This window comes from Carassius gibelio, chromosome A22 (assembly GCF_023724105.1).
Source record: "Carassius gibelio isolate Cgi1373 ecotype wild population from Czech Republic chromosome A22, carGib1.2-hapl.c, whole genome shotgun sequence".
In the NCBI taxonomy this organism is placed as follows: Eukaryota; Metazoa; Chordata; class Actinopteri; order Cypriniformes; family Cyprinidae; genus Carassius; species Carassius gibelio.
The window spans coordinates 5,696,926-5,722,877 of NC_068392.1; the positions used below are offsets into that span (position 1 = coordinate 5,696,926).

At 39.0% G+C, this 25,952-nt stretch overlaps 1 protein-coding gene and 2 long non-coding RNA genes across 50 annotated transcripts in view; 1 reads left to right on the plus strand and 2 right to left on the minus strand.

The window, feature by feature from the left end:
* The window catches only part of LOC127942950 (protein shisa-5), a 173,506-nt gene that overhangs the window by 96,712 nt on the left and 50,842 nt on the right, over positions 1-25,952 (minus strand). For 5 of the 48 annotated variants that reach the window (XM_052538997.1, XM_052538990.1, XM_052538998.1 and 2 more), the window contains exon 3: positions 16,888-16,956. The exons of 11 other annotated variants lie outside the window; for them this stretch is intronic. In XM_052538997.1, the coding sequence (XP_052394957.1) occupies positions 16,888-16,956 (69 nt within the window). Of the gene's footprint in view, positions 1-11,799; positions 13,449-13,531; positions 13,727-16,039; positions 16,165-16,887; positions 16,957-23,217; positions 23,381-25,952 lie in introns of those variants that run through there. 32 more of the 48 variants (XR_008149494.1, XR_008149505.1, XR_008149499.1 and 29 more) reach the window with 19 other exon arrangements.
* LOC127942972 (uncharacterized) overlaps positions 1-25,952 on the plus strand; it is a 53,033-nt gene that overhangs the window by 1,104 nt on the left and 25,977 nt on the right. The gene's annotated exons all lie outside the window — the stretch shown is intronic.
* Positions 882-2,407, minus strand: LOC127942969 (uncharacterized). The gene is made up of 3 exons (XR_008149510.1): positions 2,335-2,407; positions 2,144-2,213; positions 882-1,490 (listed from the first exon to the last, which is right to left on the minus strand). It is a non-coding gene; the product is annotated as an uncharacterized LOC127942969 (long non-coding RNA).

The following is a 25,952-nucleotide window of genomic DNA, read 5'->3' on the forward strand; positions in this document are numbered from 1 at the left end:
TTGTATAGCGGTATGTGTTGGAAAGAACACATAAGACTCAGTTGAATCAAAGTTAGGAGTTTACTGTTGATCAGGTTGAGTGGTAACAGTGAGTGGTCTGAAAATATCAAAGAATAATAAGAAATATTAGGTATACAGCAGATTAAATAGCATTCACACAAGCAATAATACAGGTTACATTAATAAAGTTGTTGCAGTACACAGTTGTCCACAAGGTGGCGTCGCGGGCTTACTCATGGCATATGACAGCTGTCATTGCAACATGTCGAGAAGGGTCTGTCTGCAGTCTGCAAGACGGGGGCGTAACTTGAAGTGGGCGTAACTTGAAGTAGGAGGCGTAACTTGAAGTTGTTCAAATCACACAGAACCACGCGAGACCTCAAAACGAGATTTTGTCGGGATGCGTTCGAAACCGCATACCCTTTAATTAGGCACTTAATTTCAATAAGTACTAACTTAAGGAATTGCTAAAAGAGTTTATACTCTACAGCCTAAATGCGTATGTATGAAGTATGAATCCAAATTGTATATCATCATCCGCTATGTTGATCATGTGACCTACAAAGTTATAACAAGTACAAAACGTAAAAGATATAAGTGACAGGTTTAATTATTGTATTTGTAATTATCTTGATAATGAAGAACGTTGCAGAAACGGCTGCCTTTTTATTTTGTGATTGTAGTATAGCCAATACTGTTGATTTTTTTTATATATATTTTTTTTTTAACTCCACTAATGTGATCAAGTGTTATCCTTAAAACATTTGTTTTTTATTAGAAAACCTAAAATCGTTATCTCTTGAATATTTTTTAAATAATTTTACGTGAAAAACGTTTTTCTTTTATAGCATCTCATACTATGAACACATAATTTTTTTTATTTACTGTTTTATGGCATTATGATTGTTTATTGTCAGATACAACCTCTTACCATGATCTTTTATGTAATAATTTGGCAATAATAATAAAAAAGTGGGTCAGGTGCACAAACACCTCACAGCGACTGCAATATCTGCACAAAGGGTACTTCGATCAGCTGCTTGAAGATCTCATCTTTGGAGAAGACTGTTGATTTGATACTCTAAAAATGTAAGTATTACTACTCGAAAATTAACATTACCCCATAATGAATTGCATCTTTTGCCCACCCCAACATTTACCATGCAATAATAACGATAAATGCCAACCAATAATTATATAATTTTTTTTTCTTAAAATTACATTTTAGTAAAAGAAGCCAAATGTATTTTCTTTTGTGACACAGTGATCCTCCTGCCATCTGAACACAGCTGATACAGTTCTGCCGCTGCACTTCACAATCTCACTCTTCTCAACAGGGATGTCGTTGAGCAACAGGATGAGGAAGACCTTGATGACGGCTCTCTGAAACACACAACCTTGAAGCTAGAGCAGGGGAACACGTGCAGGACAATCTGACTGCTGTGTCTGCTCCAAACTTTCGTGTGCCTGCACCCCATGAGCACGACTACCTGAAAAACATTTACACAGAGTTTACAAGTACATGATTTATTACTTTTGTAGTGGGCTAAACCACTGAAGTGGTTCAAATATATAAATAAATTATACATTTATCCAAAGTGACTTACAGTGCATTCAGACTAACAGTTTTTACCTAACATGTGTTCCTTGGTATTCGAACCCAAAACCTTGCACTGCTAACGCAATGCTCTACCCCTTGAGCCACAGGAACACCAGTGTGTCCTTGAGCAAGGCTCTCTTCTCCAGGTTGATCAGGGGATTGTAGGCCCCTGTTATAAGAGCACTGTCAATCACTTCAGATAAAAGCTCCATCACATTTTTTGATGATGCTTTTGAAGCTTCTGAAAGTCAGCCTTCATTGTTTAAACATTAACCAGCTGAACAAACATTACCCAAATCACATGCTCAGTGTCTTGTGGTCTTTCTCTAGATGCTCTCACTGGCTCTGGGGTCACTGAGGATGAAGACACCACAGCAGCATCTGGTCCTGATGAGACAGTAAGAGCTGGAGTGATGGAGCATCTCATCTGTGACTCTCGATCATTTCCAGGATGATGCTGTAGTCTTCTCCATCCTCCGTGCTCACACCAGTCTACAGACATGTTCATGTCCTACAAAAATACACAATACAAAAAGTCATTACATTATTCTTTTGTTTCAGGTTTTCCCTCTTTTTCACCTTTCCTTGCAGGTCCTGCTCCACCACAAAAGATCTGCAGCAAATGCACAGAAATCAAGAATAAGAAAGGAGGTGTAATAGTTTTTTAAAATTACATTAAAATAAAATACAACTTAAGATTTAAAATGTTTCATTTATTTTTGTAGTGTACTTACACAAATCCTTTGATGGTAGCATTCCTTCATCAGTTACTCTACAGCAGATAAACACACGTGTGTCTCATCTGTAACATCCAGACAAGAGTCAGTCTCCTCTGTCATATATGAGTGATATACTGCATTTACATGTTGAACTAATAACTGATGTAACTCACTTTTTATCCAACACAAATGTTCCTTAAATTATCAATATTGCAAATGGACAAATAAAAAAGATAACTTATGTTTAGTTACTTTATGTAGATTTGTTTGTTTACATGACTCACATTCATCTATAGCAGTGTAGAAAAAAGTGAATTCTACACAATATCACACACAGATATCACTCAGACCCCTGTTTCATGTCTGTTAGATGTGCTCATCTACAATACTTATCAAACATTATCCAGTCAGATGATAAATAGACATTTTAGTACTAGTCTTCAAGAAGTATATATAGTTTATGTAAATCTACTATTGAGTCGTGTACTTAATGGAGTTATGCATTATAAAACATGTTTACAGCTAAATCACAAATATGCTATATTATATAGGTCACAGACAGACTGAGCCTGTACTGCGGTCAAGCCAGCCGCCAAGTAGAAAAGCACGGTCAATCTAGCCGCCACGTTATTTCGAGGGTCGCGTATAAACTACGTATTACGGTAACACCGTCAGAGAACTGATCTGAATGGAGTGCTCTTCCAGCGAACGCTACTTTTTTCCCCCAACACACAGTCCGTTACTGTCTGATGCTGAATACCAAAATAAAAACCCACTAATACTCATATTACAAAATAAGAACAATAATATATGCTTGTTGCATCTCTACATTCGAAAAGCTATACAAATAAAAGTTCTAGAATGCACAGACAGAAAGTACAGTGTCAGCTGCATGCTGCTGCATCTACTTTAAAAAATCTATAAAAATTAAAGTTATAGATTGCACAGGCCACTTTCACCTCAGATTGAGAGTACACCTTGCCACAATGTCAGCTGCATCGTTTCAGGACGGTCTGATGTGAAATTACAAAATAAGAGCCTCCCAAATCTCATAAACAAGCTGCTTCATCTCTACTTTCAAAATTATATATTTAAAAAAAGTTATAGATTGCACAGGCCACTTTCACCTCAGATTGAGAGTACACCTTGCCACGATGTCAGATGCATCGTTTCATGACGGTCTAATATGGAATTACAAAATAAGAGCCTCCCAAATCTCATAAATAGAATGCTGCATCTCTATATAAAAATAAATCTATAAAAATTAAAGTTATACATTGCACAGACCATTTTCACCTCAGATTGAGAATACATCTTGCCACAATGTCAGATGCATCGTTTCAGGACGGTCTGATGTGAGATTACAACATAAGAGCCTCCCAAATCTCATAAATAGGATGCTGCATCTCTATATTCAAAAATCTATAAAAATTAAAGTTATACATTGCACAGACCATTTTCACCTCAGATTGAGAGTACATCTTGCCACAATGTCAGATGCATCGTTTCAGGACGGTCTGATGTGAGATTACAACATAAGAGCCTCCCAAATCTCATAAATGGGATGGTGCATCTCTATATAAAAATAAATCTATAAAAATTAAAGTTATAGATTGCACAGACCATTTTCACCTCAGATTGAGAGTACACCTTGCCACTATGTCAGATGCATCGTTTCAGGACAGTCTGATGTGTAATTACAAAATAAAAGCCTCCCAAATCTCATAAAAAAGCTGCTGCATCTCTACTTTCAAAAATATATAAAAACAAAAGTTATAGATTGCACAGGCCACTTTCACCTCAGATTGAGAGTACACCTTGCCAAAATGTCAGCTGCATCGTTTCAGGACAGTCTGATGTGTAATTACAAAATAAAAGCCTCCCAAATCTCAAAAATAAACTGCTGCATCTCTACTTTCGAAATTATATATTCCTGAAACGATGCATCTGACATTGTGGCAAGGTGTACTCTCAATCAGAGGTGAAAGTGGCCTGTGCAATCTATAACTTTTTTTAATATACATTTTTGAAAGTAGAGATGCAACAGTTTTTTTTTTAGATGTGGGAGGCCTTTATTTAGTAATTACACATCAGACTGTCCTGAAACGATGCAGCTGACATTGTGGCCGCTCCGACCTGACTCAAATGATTCGCGAGCCCGCTTTGAACTGCCGAACAGACTCAAATGATTCGCGAACCCGCTTTGAACTCCCGAACTGATTCAAATGATTCGCGAACCCGCACCGAACTCTCAAAATGATTCAAATGATCCGCGAAGCCGCTCTGACTCAAATGATTCACGCTCCGACCTCCCAAACGGACTCAAATGATTCGCGAACCCGTTCCGAACTTCCGAACTGACTCATTCGCGATCCCGCTCCGAACTCTGATTCAAATGATTCGCGATTCCCAAACTGACTCAAATGATTCGCGATATCCCGCTCCGAGCGACCGAACAGACTCAAATGATTCGCGAACCCGCTCCGAACTCCCAAACTGACTCAAATGATTCGCGATCCCCAAACTGACTCAAATGATTCGCGGTCCCGCTCCGAGCTCCCGAACAGACTGAAATGATTCGCGATCCCCAAACTGACTCAAATGATTCGCGAACCCGCTCCGAACTCCTGAAATGAGTATAATTATTCAAGCTCCGAACGCTGTGTTCGCGAATCATATGGATTGGCATTTTAACATAATCAGGTGAGCAGATCACTCTCTCACTATTTGATTGCTCTAGTCTTTATCCACTCATCATCATCATCCACCAATCAGAACACATGAGAACTATTTGACCACAGTTGCTGTGCTTCAAAAGCTCTTGCAGCAGCTCAACAATGGTTTTCTCTGAGGTGGTTGGATCACATCAGATTGTGGTTAATCTTGCAGATCATGACTTCTACTCTTCCTCTCCCTGCAGTTTGGTAATATAAAGATTCCTTCTTGAACTCCCACCTCTTCTGTGGGTTTTATTGTTCTGGTTCTGTATTGTTTACTGCTCATTTTCAATCTCCAAGGTGAACGTTACGAGATGGCTACACTGAGGGAAAGAGTGAGAAGTTCAGTCAAGACAGTGCTCACTTTTCATAGTGAATCAGACACCTACGAGATCAAAGGTAGAAATTGCATCATTCACACTCATGTGTTTTGTTACTAATAATTTGTTGGTTATTTAAATTCTGTACAAGACAAGACAAGACTGTTATTTATTTTTTTTATTGTTTCTTTATTAGTTCACCAGTAGGGGGCCCCATATACATTCAAGTGCTACAAATTCACCAAACAAACCATAAAAGACAGTCCAAACCAGGCACGTGTTCACTTACAGTAGACATCAAATGGGATTTTTTTTTTTACATGTGTGCGTGTTTCTGTTTGTGCAAAATTGTCCCTGTCAAAATAGTTTTGTCTTGCTAACATCGATGACTTATGAGAGAACTACCATGTTGCTTAACTATTTATATATATATATATATATATATATATATATATATATATATATGTATATGTGTGTGTGTGTGTGTGTGTGTGTGTGTGTGTGTGTGTCATTTTTGAAGATTCCAACCATTTAGGTTTGGAATAAGGGTGAAGTCAGCTCAACTGTGCCAAATTAGATTGAAGTGGCATATCTCTTAACATTTTTATAGTCAACCACAATAACTAATTTTCCATTTTTGCTTCAACACTTGTTGACATGTAACTATAATTTGATTGGTCTGAGTTTCTTAAGGCAACAGGGCAGAGTTACATAAAGCTTGTCAGAGAAATTGTAAAATAAGTGAGCCTGACATTTCATTAATCACCAATAAGGGTAAATCAATCATACATATGCTTACCAACAAAGCAAAGGTTTATGAACAATGTTTTGACATGCTCTTTCAAATAAAACAGTTTAATATGAATGTAGTATATATAAAATGTCATTTACGTAGAAATGGCTGGTTATGTTAAAATGTCCCACAAATTTCAGTTAAAATGGGCTGCATGTACAGAAATTGAGGGTAAAAATAGGTTTATAGGCCGAGATATGTATGCATATAAAATCTAGTCTTAAAAAAATCCAAACACAGGATTGATTTTGGGATTTTCTTTTGTGTATCAGTATGCATATACAGTCTAGTCTTAAAAAAAATACAAACACACATAAACTACCAGTCAAAAGTTTTTGAACAGTGAGATTTTACATTTTTTAAATGTTGAAATATTTTTGTTATTTAAAATAACTGTTTTCTATTTTATATATTTTAAAATGTCATTTATTCCTATGACCAAATCTTACAAAAGTTATGTTTGACATTCATTAGACATACATTTTTTTTTTTTGCCAATTAAACTCTTTGAGGCTGTTATGTTTTGAGCCCAGACTAACTTAAATGGTCATAAATATGTGTCCTTCACGTTGCACAAGGCTTAATTTCTTTTTTTAATTATTATTATTAACCATATAAATTAATTAAACAATTTAACTATGTGACATTATAATATAAAACCAATATTAAAAACATCCCTGTTATTGCACAATGCTACCTTTTTGTGTGTTTTATAATAATTGTACAACTTTTAATTTATGCAATAATATAAATCCATTAAACGATAACACCATTTGATCTAAAGGTATCAAACCAGCTGTAAAATATTCAGAATATTATTCCCTATAATTCACAATACCCTATAATGCACAATATTTTTCTGATTATGCCTTTATTGTTTTTATATACAATATTGAATCCATATTTTTCATGTTAATTAAACCATATCCACTTTAATTAGATTCTGACTCCGTTTGAGATAAATGTATCAAACCAACTGTAAAATATTCTGAATATTATTATAAACGTTTTGATCATAAATTACTGACTGTACAATACTGGACAATGATGTAATCTGCAGAATTTACACTTCAGTTGTGATACTACAGTGTGCAGTGCATACATTGAGTGCAGGTGTTTTATATCACTTTATTACTGAAAGACACCGACTTCAGGACTTCAGAAAAAATAGATGGCATTTTAATTCAATCTTGTATGTAATGTCTGATAAAGCAGGATTTTTTTGTGTGTGTGTGTGGAGCTGTTCCCGGCGAAACCTTGATCTGTACCACTCACACAGCGACTCATGCTGGCAGACAATGAGTTTGCATCGGTTTTTATACATTGCCGCCTGAGACTGTACTATGGTATAAATTCAACTGTATAACAGTTTCACTGCAGTTTATGTTATTATGATAGAATTAAATAAAAATACATATGCATAATACATATCTGTACATAGTAAATGCATGCAAGCATGTTCTAGTACTCCCCAAAATAGTATAATATTGTGTAATAATATAATTATAAGCCTGAATATATATTGTCTAGTACATAAATGTAAATCTGAATATATAGTTACAAGTCTGAATGTATAAATACATATTTGAATAGGACCTGTTATGCCACGTTTCCATCGAAATTACCCGGAATATTTGTACCAGGAACTTTTTTTCCCCCAGACCTGTTGCTTTCTGCGTTTCCACCACGGTGTAAAGTACCAGGAAGATTAGGCAAATAGACTGGTGACGTAGGTCTGTGCACGTTTCTCAATACAAAGTACGCTGATTTTGGACGTGCATCCTCGGTAGTGCGGACTTTGTGCATTCGTAGGAAAGTTTTTGGTTTAAATTGTGTGTGTCTTACCCTGGTGAATATGTGCTGAAAGTGGCACTTGGTTTCGCGTCTGCCCAGTTTCGATCTGATAAATAGTGAGGCGTGGCCAAAGCCAGTGAAATTACTTAATTAGCAGTTTTGAAAGCACTTGTCAGAAGAAACAGTCGAGCAACAGAGAAGGACAGCAGCTTGTGAGTGTTTTGTCTCGTTTTCTCATTAGACTACTGTGTGATTGTCATTGCTAGGAAAGTTTTTGGTTTTAATTGTGTGTGTCTTACCCTGGTAAATATGTGCTGAAAGTGGCGATTGGTTTTTCGTTTGCCTATCGTGGGACTGCCCAGTTTCGATCTGCTAAATAGTGAGGCGTGGGCAGCTGACTTCAATCACAGGTAATCAGGCAAATACAAAAGCGGTAGGTTTCACCGCGGCCGCCCTCGTGTGAAGACAATCGACTCTACCTGCGCGACTCCACCGAGCAAGGACAACGACAGGGCAATTGAGTATTGCTTTCCCCCCCTTTCTTTACTTTTTGTATAGCTTGTTCTCAAATATTTCTTACACTTGTAGTCACTGTGTGATTCAGATCTCTACTATCACTACTAACACTCGAAGAGCACTCTACGTACATCGCAGGACGGCCTGTCTGACAAACCTACGGCTTTTCCCTCTGACCTCTACTACTTTGCTCTCTATTCCAGTTGGTCTCTGGAACTGCCAGTCTGCAGATAACAAAGCAGACTTCATTTCTTCTATTGCTACTCATTCCGGTCTCAACCTCATGGCACTGACTGAGACTTGGATCAAACCTGAAGATACTGCCAACCCTCCAGCCCTCTCCACTAATTTCACTTGTTCCCTAACTCCTCGTATCACTGGGAGGGGTGGAGGTACGGGTCTCCTTATATCAAAAGAATGGAAATTTGATCTTCAGCCATCACCTACAGGTAATGGTTCATTTGAATCACATGCCATTACTGTAACCCACCCTGTTACAATCCACTTTGAGGTCATCGTCCCCCAGATGAATTGGGAAACTTCTTGGAGGAGTTGGATGTGCTGCTATCAAACTTTCCTGAAGATGGTACTCCTCTGGTACTGCTTGGAGACTTCAACATCCACCTAGATCAGGGGTGCTCAACCCTGCTCCTGGCGATCGACTGTCTTACAAAGTTTAGCTCCAATCCTAATCAAACACACCTGAAGCAACTAATTAAGGTCTTCAGGCTCACTTAAAAATTAAAGGCAGGTGTGTTTGATTAGGGTTGGAGCCAAACTTTGCAGGACAGTCGATCGCCAGGAACAGGGTTGGGCACCCCTGACCTAGATAAACCCCAGGCTGCTGACTTCAACACTCTGTTCGCCTAATTTGATCTCAAGCAAGTGTCTACTACAGCGACTCACAAATCAGGCAACCACCTGGACCTCATCTACACACGCTTTTGCTCTGTGGACAACTCTTCAGTTGCTCCACTGCACACCTCTGATCACTTCCTCATTACTGCTAACCTAGCACTTACTCCTGAAGTGGCACACACTCCAACGCAGGTCACCTTTCGACGGAACCTACGCTCACTCTCTCCATCTCGCCTATCTGCTGTGGTTTCATCCTCTCTTCCACCATTCTCTCAGTTTTCAGCTCTGGACACGAACAGCGATACGGACACTCTTTGCTCCACTTTAACATCTTGCTTGGACAACTTTTGCCCACTGACGTCTCGGCCAGCACGCACTGCCCCATCTGCCCCTGGCTGTCCGAGGTTCTCCGTGAACATCGCTATAAACTCAGGGATGCAGAGAGGAAATGGCAGAAATCAAGAAACTCTGAAAATGTCTTCACGGCTAAAACATCCTACTACCACAACAAAATTAACAGCTGTCATGACGCTCGGACACTCTTCAACCACAATCCACCGCCACCACCTCCTCCATCGACCCTTAAAGCGGATGACTTTGCAGTTTACTTCACAAATAACACAAGATCTATCAGTGACCAATTCTCCACACCTCTGACTGAGGACAACTTCACAATGACCGATGCTCTCTTTCTCCTCCTCCTCCCCACTATCAGAGATGGACGTTTCCAAACTTCTCCTGTCCAATCATCCTACTACTTGTCCACTTGATCCGATCCCCACTCACCTCCTTCAAGCAATCTCTTCTTCAGTCATACCTTCACTTACTATTGTAATGCTCTCCTGGCTCTTCCTGCATGCACTGTCAAGCCTCTGCAATTGATCCAGAATGCAGCAGCGAGGGTTGTCTTCAATGAGCCAAAAAAAGCTCACGTTAATCCTCTCCTCATCATGTTACACTGGCTACCAGTAGCCGCTCACATCAAATTCAAGGTACTGGTGCTTGCCTACAAGATAACTCACTGGTTAAATCTTATGTGCCCTCCAGAAGTTTGCGCTCTGCAAGTGAACGACGCCTTGTGGTGCCATCCCAAAGAAGTTCAAAATCCCTCTCATGGACCTTTTCCTGGACTGTGCCCAGCTGGTGGAATGACCTCCCAATCTCAATACGTACAGCTAATTTTTTTTCAATTAGTCTTTACTCATTTTCAAGAAAGATCTAAAGATTCATCTTTTTGTGAAAAATGGGATATCAAACACCTCTGCCTCCTTTCGTTTTCATTTAAAGGGTAACTAAACCCCTGGTCAGAGCCTGACTCCACCCACTGGCAACATTTGAAAAATGCTGAAAAGTGGGCAGAGCACAGCGGAGATAGATGGGATAAACGGAGGGCGGGGCTGAGCGGGTGGGGTGTGAACCTGAGACACGCAGTGACGGATTGATTGACAGCTGCTGTCAGAGTAGCTAAAATGGAGAGTGACTGTAGTGACGCAAGTAGCTTTGCAACAGAGCGTTCATTTGAAGTAGAGGACTTTTCTCCCCCACCTTCACCTGAAGTGGAGGATGTCGAGGTATCTGTGGCATGAGCCATATCAATTCGAGCCACTGGCTCAAACTGCGGTCTTAACTCCTGCACTTTTCAGCGCAAGCTGTGTGGAGAAGTCCATTACCACCTCCATTGCGTTGGAGAAGCAATCCTGCGTAAAATGCAGTTTGCACACTATAGCTCTAGGCGGGAACTCGCGGTCTTCCAGGCCAAGTGCATGCAACCACTGGTGCCTAATTTTAAAGTCTGCTGGAAAACTATTCAGTCCAGCAGTGCTGTTGCAACCAGCAACACTACACAAACGTACCATCCTGACCATTGTACTAAACATAGATAAATCTAAGCCAACTTGAAGCTATCCTAACTGATGCAATACTATGCAACTAACTATGCTTCTAACAATACTAACATTACACCAACAACTATGCTAATTAACTATATAAGATACACAAAATCTAAATAAGTATGTAGATGCTATGCTAAATAGATGCTATAATAGTCTATCCTGGTCGCTTTCAATACTCGCAATTCCAACTCCTGACTCACTACAGTGATTTTGACGGAACAAGATGGTTTTATACTACCAAGGGCGTGGTAGCTCGTACCAAGGGGCGTGGTGAGATGGAAACTGCTTGCGTCACTTGTTGTCACCGCAACATCCAATAGGAAAAATCAACCGCAGTAGCCACAGTTCAACCTGAAGAGGGCAGCACTCAGACGTTTTTACACCAGATATTGTAGAATTAAAACACTTCATACTCAAATGTCAAAAACGTTACTCGAATCAATGAACCGCACTAATAAAGCCCCATTCTTACAGATCATTAACTAAAAAAAAAGTTGGTTTAGGGTTTAGTTACCCTTTAAACATAACAGCTGCAGAAATGTACTTAGTTCAGGGAAATGTGTATATACAGTCATTACAATGAAACTAAATATGATATAAATTTGCCTTTTTATTTTCATTTTAACATATAGATAAATTGAATACAGACCAAAGATAACCTGTTAGATTTACCCAAAATGAATTATATTTTATGTTTAACCACTCAAAAGAGACATCAGAGCCAGCGGCACACATCAGAAGGTCTAGCCGAGGTGAGGCTGCTCTCGGCGGATACATGAGGACTGAGCTCTCGCTGATCACGTGGAGCTCACGTCTCAGAGATCGGCGAAACACATTTTTAAATAGGCACTGTCTTTATAAATAAACCACAGATTTGAGTTTTAAACAACTACATTCTCACCTTACATACTTTTAAAATTATATTTCATGACACAATAACAGTAATATTTTGAAAATGATCCCAATAAATGGTGGTTGAACCCAGCCAATGCTGCGTGAACTCAACCAATCAGGATGTTTAGCGCCCAAGTCCCGCCCCCGAAAGTTCCAGAACTTTGAAAAAGTACTACCTCGCCAGCAGGGACTTTCTGAGGGGGGCATTTTTTTAATTGGAACTTTTAGTTCCTGGTTCCTGTGGTGGAAACACACCGAGTACCAGGCCAAAGTCCCAAGTTCCTGGGTAAAAGAGACTAAAAAATGTTTTTTTCCATCTTTCACACATAGAAAACATATAAAACACCAATTTAACATATTCACAATGTATAGCCATTTAACAAATAGACTGCATCTCAAAAAAGCAATGTCACCTGAAACGGTAAAATACAATCTGAAAAGGCACTGCAAATGTTGGGATGGGGGTTTCCTAATGCTTTAATAAAGGTTGCTATAAAAAAGTAACCATTTTTCCTACCTTAACAGCCATTATGTGCTTAAAAACGAGTGTGTGGATTTAAACTTGTTGGTACAGATTGTCAGTGGGACTCATGACATAATTGTGAAAGTTTTGTGACACTCATTGTTATTCAAAACGCAGTTGCATTTATACCCTCAAAAGGAAAAAAAATAGTTGATACTTTCTTTATATATAATCACACTTCCTGCCATTTGAAATTCAGAAAAAAAAACCTTTATGCAAACTCAACAGAATTACATGAGCTGTAACTAAAGAAAATTAACTAACAAAAATAATGAAAATAAAATAAAGATGGCAAGTTATATTTTACATTTTTGTATTTTTAGTATATTTAATTTTATATTGTATATCAGTGTATACCAGAATTATTAATACCAAAGGCAGAAAACACTAATATAAATCTTAAACTGCATTTTGTTTTAATGTGTGAATCTATTTTCACTCATTGCTTGTACATTTTCATGTAAAACTTTCTATAGTAATCATTTATTTATTTTTTAATAAAATGAAAGAAATTGAAATAAAACTAAATAACTAAAATTAAAAAACTAATAACCCTGACCATAGCACATAGTCTTGTATAATGCACATTTTTACTGCCTTGCGAAACTGCGTCAAACTCCACAATCCAGCAATGACTGATTTGACAGATGGTTGCAGTTTAGTAACCGGTTTTTGGTGGCTGCATGTAGTCGGGGTTGTAAGCTGGCTGATTCAATGTCTCTGAAAGGACAGGAGCAGCACCCGGCTGGTCAGGTGACTTCATGGGGTACATGGCCTGGCCTCCATTATATGCACCCTGAATAGTGGGATATCCAGGACTCGCTGGAAACAGTAAAAGACACTAGTTACTTTCACAGAAAAGACTACTACATGGTCTCAGTCTATCCAGCACTAGGTGTTCTTACTGGCCATGTCATACGAGGGTGGGGGTTCTGGTGCATATGACTGTCCCTGATATGGTGCTGTCTGCATAGGCTGACCCCCGTAACCTGCTTGAGTCGGCACTGGTTGGTATTGTGGATACTGGCCTCCCTGCATTACCGGCTGCTGCTGAATGGATTGTGTATTCATGACTGTAGTTACATGTGTTTCATCCACAGCTGTTAAAAAAAAAAGACAGAAGTCAATTAATAATTCAATAATTAGTATCCTGAATCATCTATAAACCCCATTAATGGAACGGTTCACCCAAAAATAAACATCTGCAGAACAGACAAAAGCCACACGTTTCCAAGAAAAAAAATCTATCAAAGACATTTTTTCCTTTAAACCATCGCTTCAGGACAAAATTAACCATAACGGCACTTTCTCCTGTAAAAAAAAGTCCAAAGTCTCACATCAAACTCCACCAACATATTGGTTTAGGACTAGAATGATTGGTCTGTGGATATTTCTCTCGCGATTCAGACAAGAGGTTTATTTCGTTACACTTTCATTATAAGTGTATTCTTAAGGAATTATAATGAATACATAATGCATTATAAAAAGCTCATGTTCATCTCATGAATATTAATAAAAACAGTTTTAATATACTATAATATTAACTTAGTTGTGGTTCTAGCTTTTAAGAGTATAATGATTTGTAACACAATGAAACATGTTGCATCCACATTTATGATGGATTATAATGTATAAAGTCTCATATCTTGCCATTTTTCTGATACTACTTTACTTAAAGCGATCAAAGACCACTTATAAGTGGTAGTTTTATAATAAATTTAATAATAGTAAAAAAGAAATTCTCTCAAACAGCCATAAGATCAGATATCAGATCAGATGAATGTTTGACATGTGCTTTGTACTATTTTATAATGCATTATGCATTCATTAAAATGCTTTTTTTTTACTGGAGATAGAAATATTATGGATAGAGGACTTGCATTTTGGCCAAAAGTGACAATTTAAGGTTATAAAGCATCTTATTGATTGATTTGTTTCTTATTAACACTTTTAGCCTCACTAGTTAATGGACTGGAGTCGTGTAAACTACAGGTGCATCTCAATACATTAGAATGACATGGAAAAGTTAACTTCTTTCTGTAATTCAATTCAAATTGTGAAATTCATGTAGGCTACTAAATAAATTCAGTGCAAACAGACTGAAGTAGTTTTAGTCTTTGGTTCTTTTAATTGTGACGATTTTGGCTCACATTTAACAAAAACCCACCAGTTGACTATCTCAACAAGTTAGGCCAATAAGAAAAAAAAACTTTTTTAGTGAATTGTTGGCCTTCTGGAAAGTGTGTTCATTTACTGTACATGTACTCAATACTTGGTAGCGGCTCCTTTTGCTTTAATTTCTGCCTCAATTCAGCATGGCATGGAGGTGATCAGTTTGTGGCACTGCTGAGGTGGTCTGGAAGCCCAGGTTTCTTTGACAGTGGCCTTCAGCTCATCTGCATTATTTGGTCTCTTGTTTCTCATTTTCCTCTTGACAATAGCCCATACATTCTCTCTGGGGTTCAGGTCTGGTGAGTTTGCTGGCCAGTCAAGCACACCAACACCATGGTCATTTTACCTTGGACTTTGGACTAATGGGCAACAGACCAGTTCTTCTTCTCCTTAGTCCAGGTAAGACATCTCTGATGTTGTCTGTGGTTCATCAAATTCCTCGACACGTCTGTGTGTGGCGGCTCTTGATGCCTTGACCCCAGTCTCAGTCCATTCCTTGTGAAGTTCACTTAAATTCTTGAATCGACTTTGCTTCACAATCCTCATTAGGCTGCGGTTCTCTCGGTTGGTTGTGCATCTTTTTCTTCCACAATTTTTCCTTCCATTCAACTTTCTGCTAACATGCTTGGATACAGCACTCTGTGAACAGCCAGCTTCTTTGGCAATGAATGTTTATGGCTTACCCTCCTTGTGAAGGGTGTCAGTGATTGTCTTCTGGACAACTGTCAGATCAGCAGTCTTCCCCAAGATTGTGTAGCCTAGTGAATCAAATTGAGAGACCATTTTGAAGCCTCAGGAAACCTTTGCAGGTGTTTTGAGTTGATTAGCTGATTCACATTTCACCCTATTCTAATTGGTCGAGGTTGAAATTGTGGGTTTTTGTTAAATGTGGGTAAATGCCACAATTAAAATAACCAAAAACTTAAAGTACTTCAGTCTGTGTGCATTGAACTTTATTTACACAAGTTTCATAATTTGAGTTGAATAACTGAAATAAATGAACTTTTCCACAACATTCTAATTTACTGAGATGCACCTGTACTTGTGGATCATTGTGATGTTTTTATCAGCTGTTTGGACTCCTTTTGACAACACCCATTCACTGCAGAGGATTCGGCAGTGATAAAATTTCTCCAAATCTTTTTGGATCAAGAAACAAACTCATCTACATCTTGAATGGCCTGAGGACAATTACATTTTCAGTTTTTGTTAAAGTATTTCATTACCACTTAAACACTTACGTCTGGGTTTTACACACGTTTGATAGATACAGCAGCCGGGGCAGCAGCAACAGCAGATGAAGAAAAAGATGACGAAGACCACAGCCCCTACTATTGATAAAGTAACGGCAATACTGGTTTTGCTGCTGGACAGATAAAAACATTAAGTTACAAGCATTAGAAAAAGCATCTTTTGTGTAAAAAGTATATTTGATCTATAATTGAATCTATAAATCTTATTTATATGAAAATGTTATTAATTAACATTTTATTTTTCGATTAATTTAATGAAACCACTATGGTTTCAATAAAACACACTGGTTAGTTTGCTTTGTGCTTAGATTAGATTATTAAAAACATAATATCATTATAAACCGTTATCAAATCAGGTTTCAAATCAGGGTCACTATTGCAAACATTGCCACAAAAAAAACGAAAAAAATTTGTTTAACTACTTTGATCAAGCCCCGTCTTGCCTTGGTCACCGCGTTAACGCACTCAAAAATGTAAAGGTTGCATCATACTACTTCTCTCCTCTGCCTAAGCTTTAAATTGACCAAAACAAAACTGCTTTTTAAAGTGTTTGTTCTGTAAGTGACAAAGTCGCTGTTAAAAGCGTAACATGCACCTACAGGGAGTAGGGTGCTTTTTGCAAACTACATTAACATTTCAGTGAAAAAATTACAACCTCAGAAGGAAACGTTGGGTAATGCAAGAAAATGGAAGGACAGAACCAGATGCAATGCTGGAAATGCAAGTAAATTTGAAGATATGGTTTGAGATTTACATCAACGATTAGACTAAGCTCAAAAACCGATATTAAAGGATTAATTCACCCAAAAATGAAAACTAATTTGTGTTTTACTCACCTATGAAGCATCTCAGGCAGTGGTGTGCTATCAGTGCCAGCAGGGCCTTCTCTGCTTATCCTATAAAAACTAAAATGTTTTTAAAAAAAATTATTATTTAGGTATCATTTTATTGTGTAATGTCCACAAAATGACCTATGATTAGTTTCTTTGAGGTTGAACTGGAATATCCTACATAAAAAAAAAGGTATGCGGCCAGCACATATAGACTGTAATAACCGGGCCAGTACTACAGATAATGCTTCCCTTTTGTTCAAAGTCATCGATTCAGATTTGTAATGAGCTTTAGTAACAGTATACAAACTTCATCATCACAGGAAGAAAAAGGCGGGAACCGGCGGACATTCAAATAAAAACTTTAATAACAAAATAAACACACAACAGTGTGACAGCCCCGTCACAGATGATGGCCGCGCACAAACAAAAACCAAACACAAAATAAAGCCCAGGCCTGGTCCTCTCTCATCCTTCACTGTCGTCGCTCCTATTTTATATCCTCCTGATCTCCTCCGTGGGACTCCAGACCGGTGAGTGTCGCAGGTGTCGCTCATTTGTAATCACTCCACCGGCCTCGCTCCATTCCCACGGCTCTATGCCTAGTATGGCTGTCAAAATTGCTCAAAAATTACGTTCGAGTATTCCCTCTAAAAACACACGAATATTCGAACTATTCAAACATCTAGTTACGCATGTCAATGACGCACATTACGTCAATAAAAGGACAAAATAATACAAAGAGACATAACTACTTGTGTAGGTAGTCTATTTAAGTTTAAACGTATGACAACGTATTACCTACACAAAAACAAGGAAATCAACTAATGGCCAAGACTGCAGACCTCACGCTCTCTCACCCTCACGTTATCTGCGCATAATGGTTTAAATGAACAAACTAATTTTTGTGCAAGTAATTTAAGGTCGCGACTGTTGTCCCAAATATAGCAGGCTTCATTCGGTGATTGAAGTTTTACAGCATATAGAACTGGCATTGAATGCTCCGAGCGAGCTGTGCTGTGGTAAACATGGAACTTTTCTTTGACATGAAACGATAAATAAATAAACCTCGTATCCATTGCTTGACAGAACTCCCCGAAGCCTGCCTCATCCATGATACTGATCAGTCTCATGTCCTTACAAATGAACTAAATTATTTTATCCGTTATGGCCTCTTGTCGTGTTGCAGACAAAGAGCTTGCGGCGGGCGATGCAAAGTAGCGTTAAGTGTCAAGACGTAACGGTTTAGCTGGAGTTCCACACATTATGCCATGCTCATTTGGGTGCACGTTTTTGAGATGTGACCTCATGTTGCTAGTGGTCGAATGGTATGCTAACTGTATCTTAAATAGCTTGCATACAACTTTATCTCGCGGGTCAACAATTTGACCTCATTTTCTCTGCTGCGGTCGAGTTGGGCTCTGCACTTGTAGGAATCTTCCATGAAGACGCGTCATCTTTCAGCAGTGATGCTGTGACAGACAGTGCGACTCCTGTGAGGCTGTGACCTGTCCCTGAACCCTCAGGCGCGCTAGCGCGCCCACTCGCAAAGGAGACAGCCACGCCTCTACTACTGCGGGCCTTTTTTCCCACATTTTTTTGTTATTCGAATATTCATTTTCACCTTCAAAATTAGTTTTTTTAAAACTATTCGAATACATATTCGAATTTAGAATATTCGTTGACAGCCCTACGGCCTAGCCCCACTCATCACCTAGCCCAATTTGGTAACACTGCGTCCATCGTTTAGTTGGGAATTTCCAAGCCACTGTCACCAGCGCCTCTACACCAGATCTTGCTGCGATCTGCCTTTTTTAAGGCGCTCTTTTGCAAACAAAAGAGAAATAACTGAAGGATAAACTACTTCAACTGAATTCACTGACAATAGTTTTGTGCGCCATTTTAAAGAATATATCAATGAGTGGCTAACAGCTAGCACAACAACTTATATGGCCATGTTTATTTTTTTAATACGAGTAAAGGGACATTGAATGACAGACGCATTGACTTTATTTACAAGTGACAGGTGAGTGCTTTATTATTTGATGAGTATTGATTCATGCACATTGTTATGGAGGTGTAAGTGGTGATACTGTGGCGTGGTGTGTGGATGTCCAGCATTTGTACAGTTCTGCTGCTGTTGAACGCGTTGTCATTTTAGAGTGACGTGAATGTTCATAGTGAATCATGTATTGGTGGATTACTCTTACTGATCCATGTAGGGATATCTTCTCTGAATTTAACCCAACCCCCATCTAGCCTACTGTTGAAATCGTTGATCAGCTGTCATTGTTGTTGAGAGCCTGTGTGCCGCATAATACGCAAATTAATATGCATATGGCATATTAGCTTTTACAGAGGTGTGTAAGATAGATGTGTAAGGGTATGTAGGTTTTCCTGACATGATAACTTTTAATATTAATCAGACTGGATACGCTTGCATGTGCCTCAAATAAGGACTTACAGCAGCTACAAGTTTATGCACTATTATACATAATCGACACGAGTGCCTCAAAAAAGGACTTACAATGACTTAAAAAGATACATAACAGCTGCAACTGTATATGCACTATTAGTGGCCATTCACATATCACGTATTTTTCGCACTCTAGTTCGCTATTTCCAATGTAGGCACGCGCTCATAATGGAAGCGATCGTTTTTTTTCCAGAGCCATAAAGAGAGATATATATATATATAGATGTCTCTATATGGCTATGTTTTTTTCCAGGCGCTTCCGCACTGCATCGAGTTAAAAACATCTCAACTTTTCAGAGCCGCAAGCGCACCACGGGTCATGTGACAAGAACCAACCAATCAGCTTCATCCTTTCCCGTAACAACTTTGAAAGCTCAGACAAGATGAAGGAACAGCTGACCATAGCTATATATGGATTGCCATTTTGAAATACATTTAGAGCTACTGCTAGCGATTTTTAGTGCTGCAAACATAGACCGTAAAAGAAATGGACACAGCGACCCCATTGGAACTCAACTGAGACAATTGAAGCCCATTTTTAGCGTTTTTCAGCACTTCCGTTTCTGACGCGCAGACTCAAACGAAGCTTGACGACGTCAGCAACCTGTCTGCCAGATGTAAATCTTCTAGTAGCTGTGCGTGCAAACTGCCATCGTTAATCTTGCAGAGACGGCGAGCTTGAGCGGGGAGTTCTTTGGCGTGAGTGAGCAGGAGTAAGTATTCTGATTAATTATTTTGTATAGTATTTTAAAATGTAACTTCAGTACGCCATATTAAGTTAATTGCCTGCGAGCTTCTCCACCTGTCTGTACGGTAATGCGACAGAGAGCTGAGTGGTTATGACGCAATCGTGAGCCTATTTTTTACAAAAACTGTTTCTACGGGGCCATAATGTAACATAGAAGGTAATGGAGCCCTTTATACATTGTCGTGTATCTTTAGAAATAAATAATGGACAAACTGAGTCTTTAAACGCCTCAGATGTAAAGTTATTCGCTGTCAAAGTGACGCCAAAATGAATGGAGGTCAATGGGAATGCTAACGCAAGTGAAGTTCTGCTACAAGATGGCAGCACGCAGCCGACTTCAACTTCCGGTCGACTTCCTTGCCGCCTGGCTGCAAATCCATTTATCCTTTGCTGAAATTTCTGCGTCTTTATAGAGAGAGCAGGTCATGGTTGCTTAGCAACGGCAGACGCCTCAGGGGCGCAACTGCCCGATCACTTTGGAAAGAAGGAGAAAGCGGTTTTAGGCGCGATTGTGAACGGCCCCTTATACTTTACCAACACAAATTGATAGGTCAAACTGAGCAGCGCAGCTTATTTCCGATGCACCACAAGCTTCCATCCTTAACAAACAGCCATGTATATTGGTTCTTCCAGTCTCTCCACTCACTACACAATTTCTTAATAAAACCAAAATTAATTAAACTGCCTTGTTTTCTTTTTGCCCTTGCTATGATGCTATAACTGCAAAATGAATTAAGGACTTTGCGCGTGATAAATGGCCTCCAGCGTTTATTTTTTTTCTACGAATCTACTGCGTACTAACATAAGTGGAATTTGCAGCCCAGCATCCCACCACCTTGATGCTCATTACAAGAATAGCATGTATAGCAGAGATGGGACCAAGTCACACATGTGCAAGTCTCAAGTAAGTCTCAAGTCTTAACCTTCAAGTCTCAAGTAAGTCCCAAGTATTTTTTTCTTGGGCAAGTCAAGTCAAGTCACAAGCTATGTCAAGTCAAGTCCAAGTCAAGTCACCTTAATATTGTTATTTTACCTGCAGAATCTGATCTTAATAAAGTTAAAAGACAAGATATAAGTAACTGTCAGTAAATTAAAATAATTTGGATTTGCATTGTAAATACTCATGTTCAGTAAAATACATCATGGAATCAAACAAAATTGTAACTTCCTAAAATTATTTATCTTTCACTTCTGCCAACAGTGTTTGAAATGTTTTACATTTTCAACACTGAGTCCATAAAACTAAACATCCAACAGACTCCTCTCTGAACACCTCTCTCTCTCTCTCTCTCTCTCTCTCTCAAACACAGTTTACATACAACATTAAACTGTTACATTTCTCCTCTCTCTCTTTCTCTCTCTCTCTCTCTCACACTCACACACACACTCACACACATATATGTAATATGCACTTCTCATGATTGGGTAATCGCGGCAGATACATTTGTTTTTCTGATTAATTGTTTTGCTCTATGAGAAAGACAAGGTAACAAAATATTCGGGGCTTATGCCCCCTTAGCCCAGCCCTAGCGCCGCCCCTGGAATGCTTTTTTTTTGACGGCCTGCTAGCGGATCATTAGGGGCCGTTCACATCACGTCTTTTGTGCGCGCAAGTTCGTTATTTGCAATGTAGGATTCTCTTCTCATAATGGAAGCAACGCGCTCAACATCTAAACTTTTCAGAATGCCGCAAGCGCACCGCAGGTCATGTGACAATAACTAACCAATCAGCTTCATCCTTTCTTGTATCAACGTTGAAAGCTCAGCTAAGATGAAGGAACAGCTGTTCATAGCTGTATATGGATTGCCATTTTGAAATGAATTTAGTAGCAGAGCTACTGCGAGCGATTTTTAGTGCTGCAAATCCATTTATCCTTTGCTGAAATTTCCGCGTCTTCATTGAGAGAGAGAGTGTCACGGATGCTTAGCAACGACAGACGCCCCAGGAGCACTTCTGCCCGACCGCTTTGGAAAGAAGGTGAAAGCCGCTCGACTAGCGTTTTCCACGCGTTTTTAGGCGCGAACTATTGAAGACAAAAGCGATGACCCTCGGTACCTCTCAGGCTGACATGTTGATGTGATGTGATATCTGATTTAAGTGGGCGTGGTGTGTGTAAGGTAGAGAGGGCATGACTGATGATAGTGTCCTGATCCAGTCACGACGCTATTCTCAGCCTGCGCTCCAGCTGAGTAATCAACTTTATTTTAAAAAATAATTTATATATTTTATATTTAAACTGAAAACATGGTGTGATTAACACTCAAGTCATTCAGGTCATCGTGTCTCAAGTCAAGTCCCGAGTCTTTAACTTCCAAGTCCGAGTCAAGTCTCAAGTCCTAAAAATAGCGACTCGAGTCGACTCGAGTCCAAGTCACCAAGTCACATGTCCCCATGTCTGATGTATAGTAATCTTTATTGAAGTAAATTAGGTTTTATTCGCCGTCATGCATGAAGGAATACTATTTTTGCTATTTTACACTTAATACTGCATCATGATCACATTACACAACTGAAATTGCACTTCTAAATATACACATTGTCAATATTTTTTGAGACCCCCCAAAATTTCACATTTCTCGTTTTTGGGGGAGCCCATGTGTCATTAAGGGGAGCCGAGCTCCCTCTAACTCCCCGGTAGTTCACACTATGTATACACACACACACACACACACACACACACACACACACATGTAATTTCTTTTAAACCATTTTGGTTTGGAATTACGTGAGGGTGTATAAAAAGTAACTTTTGGGTCTCACTGACAATTGTATTAAGAAAGAAAATCCTTACATAGTGCACATATCTTGCATATCATGGGATAACCTCGAAGATGTAGAGGAGCAGCAGTATCTGTGATCGCAGCTTCCACAGCAGTGCTCCAAAAACCTGCAGGTAAGCGAAGACCTGTACACGTTATCCCTGGTGAAGTAGCTCTTACAGTCCTCTCCTAAACATAAAAGAACAACAGGGACCTTAAAACGTGAACATAGTTTAAAAAGTCCCGATAAATGAAGTGCTTTATAAATGATTTTTGTAACGTTACTTGGCGCCATCGGTAAACCGCCCAAACGCATGTTTAAAGTGTTTCTTTGATTTTGTAATAAACTTACCGTCTGTTACCGTGAATAAACCCGCAGACAGGAGCAGAAGAACCGCTGAGGCGGACGCCATCGCGCTGCTCTTCCTCTTCAACTAACTTCTCTTGGTGTTCACACTGGGCGTCTAAATTTGGGCTGGGAAAGAAGAATCGATTCCAAGGCGATTCCAAATCTACTCTTGTTTATGATTATTTTTTTTTTTACACAAACCGCGCCCATGTAGCCGATTTCATTTGTCAACAAGAAATAAAGTTCAAACTAAATAAATGGATCCAGTCGTGAAACAGAGTATGGTTTAGGGTAGGATGATTACTTCAGCATTGTGTAGGCAATCAGCGACTTAACCAACGAAATCTAGAATCGTGTGCATGAGTCTGTTCCTTAACAAAATGCTTTTAGAATTTAACAGGAATTTATGCTATAGTTTTATGATACTGGATTAAATATATGTATATCCCTATGTATCTACCCACATACATACGTGTATGTATACGTGTGTTTTCGCAATACGTATAATTCGATTCTTGGAATCGATTCTTTCGATTCCAGAAAAAAGAATCAGGAATCGGAATCGAACAGTCCTAGTCTAAAGAACCATTCATACAGACGGTTGGTCTGGGTACGCCTCGGGAACGCCCCGTCACATGATCTGAATTTAGCCCGTGGGGGAAAACATTGCCTTGGCGATGATTGAAATACATTGGACAAACAATCCGAAGAGCTGCTGTGTCGTTATCTGTACCTCCAATACACTAACAAATTATGAATTGAAGTTTTACATCCTTATAAACATACAGAACCGGAAAGGAGAACAAAATGGCTACAATCAATACGTTGAATAAGTTGTGAGGATGATCAAGGGAAGTTGTGGAATCCCAAGAATAAGCCTGTGTATGTGTGCAGTCGGTATTACATCATCATAGGCATGCTACGTTAACATTGTGTACATCAATAACGTTATCAAAACTGTGTAAGGTTGTTTCAGAAAGTGGTATGCATATATAATTAGCCTTATCATTCCCTTCCCTTGAGCAAGGCACCGAACCCCCACCTGCTCCAAGTGTCTGTTCACAGTGTGTGTGTAAGAGCCAATTTTACGTTTCAATAATTTGTATGGTATTGTTTCTTGGAGTGTTGATTTCAAGCATAAACCGAATATATCATATTTGTATCTTTCTTTCTGAGGTAGTTCTGTTTTTTCCTGTATTTATTTTATATATATTTATATATATATTTCAGTACTGTTTCCTATGTTTTCTGATGTACAGGCTAATTTCTGTTCCGTTTCTTTAATGGTTACGCCCACTTGGGCGGAAGATCGAACTGGGTAGTTGTTCGTGTATAGGAAATAAGGGAGAAACAGTTTTCTTACCGTTCTCGTCTGTCATTAAAAAATAACTCTTGTTTAAACGTTCAAGGTAACAGCAGTTAAAGGTTTAACAGGTGAAACCATAGGAAAGGCTACAGGAGCCATCTGGATTTTGTATAGTTTTGTAATTTTGTGTTTGGATTAAACTTTTTTGATTGACTTCTGTGACGAGTAAGAAGCTTTTTTCCTGTTCCAGTGAAGTTAACATAGGACTTTGCACCTACATTTAAAGTAAGAAAACTTCTCTTTTTCGTTTGAAACGAGCAATATTTTTGTTTTTAACGAGAAGATTATCGAGTGATTCACGCAACATCAAAGACCATAACGTTACTTGGATATTAACGGACTATCGCGGGATTCTCGGCTGAGATTCTCCGATGCCATTTGGATTACATACACTACGGATTTTGCTGATCGGACTTTAGTGAGCTTTCACAACTTTTTCGGACGTTTTGGGGATATTATTGGACTTTGAATATTGCTGAACTTTGCAGCGTCATGGTCCCGCCATGTTTGCGTTTCCACACAGCATCGCAAGAGGGCGATCTCATCTGCTTTCGTGATGAACGCAATGCGCGCTTTGAACACGAACATTGATTACTATGGAAACAGAGGAATTGAACGCGGCCTCTAAAAGAGTGCCGAAGATGACTGTTAAAGCACAAGAGGAACGGCTTCATCACTTGTTGGGAACTAGAAGAGCCAAGCTGGGACATTTAACAAGGCAAATGAGAGAAATTGAAGCTTTGCTTGAGGACTCTGGTAATGTTGACACTGTGTATGATTGCATAAATGGTGAGTTTGCACAGTCCTTTGCTGCATTCCAAGACATTAATTATGCAACCAGAGAATTTATGTCAGATGATGAGGCATATTTAGATCAGTTACATTGGTTCGAATCGAAGTCTCAAGCAGTTAAGCACTTTGTAGACAAGGTTAAAGACTGGGTTGAAAAAGTAAAACTCCAATCCAAGGAGGCAGAGCAATGTGATGCAGAGGTTGAATGTAATGACAGTGCCTCAATGGTTATCTCTTCTTCACAACTGCCTCTCTTTCCAAAAAAATCTCGTAGTCAGGTGGCTTCAGGTGTTTCATCTACAGCTTCTTCTAGACTGAAAATTGAAACTGAAAGGGCAGAGATGTTGACACGAGCTAATGCGTTATTACAGAAACAAGAGCTTGAGAGAGAGGAAACTGAACTCAAAGCAAAGAGGGAAAATTTTTAGCTCCAAACTGCTATTGCTGCGGCTGAAGCCAAACTTCAGGTTTTGTCCATGTATGAACCAGCTCGTAGTGTTTCTGATGCATCTGGTAATGCAGCTAGGGCTGCCACTATTGCAGAAACCCTTAAAGCTACACTTAATCAAGTAGTACGGCC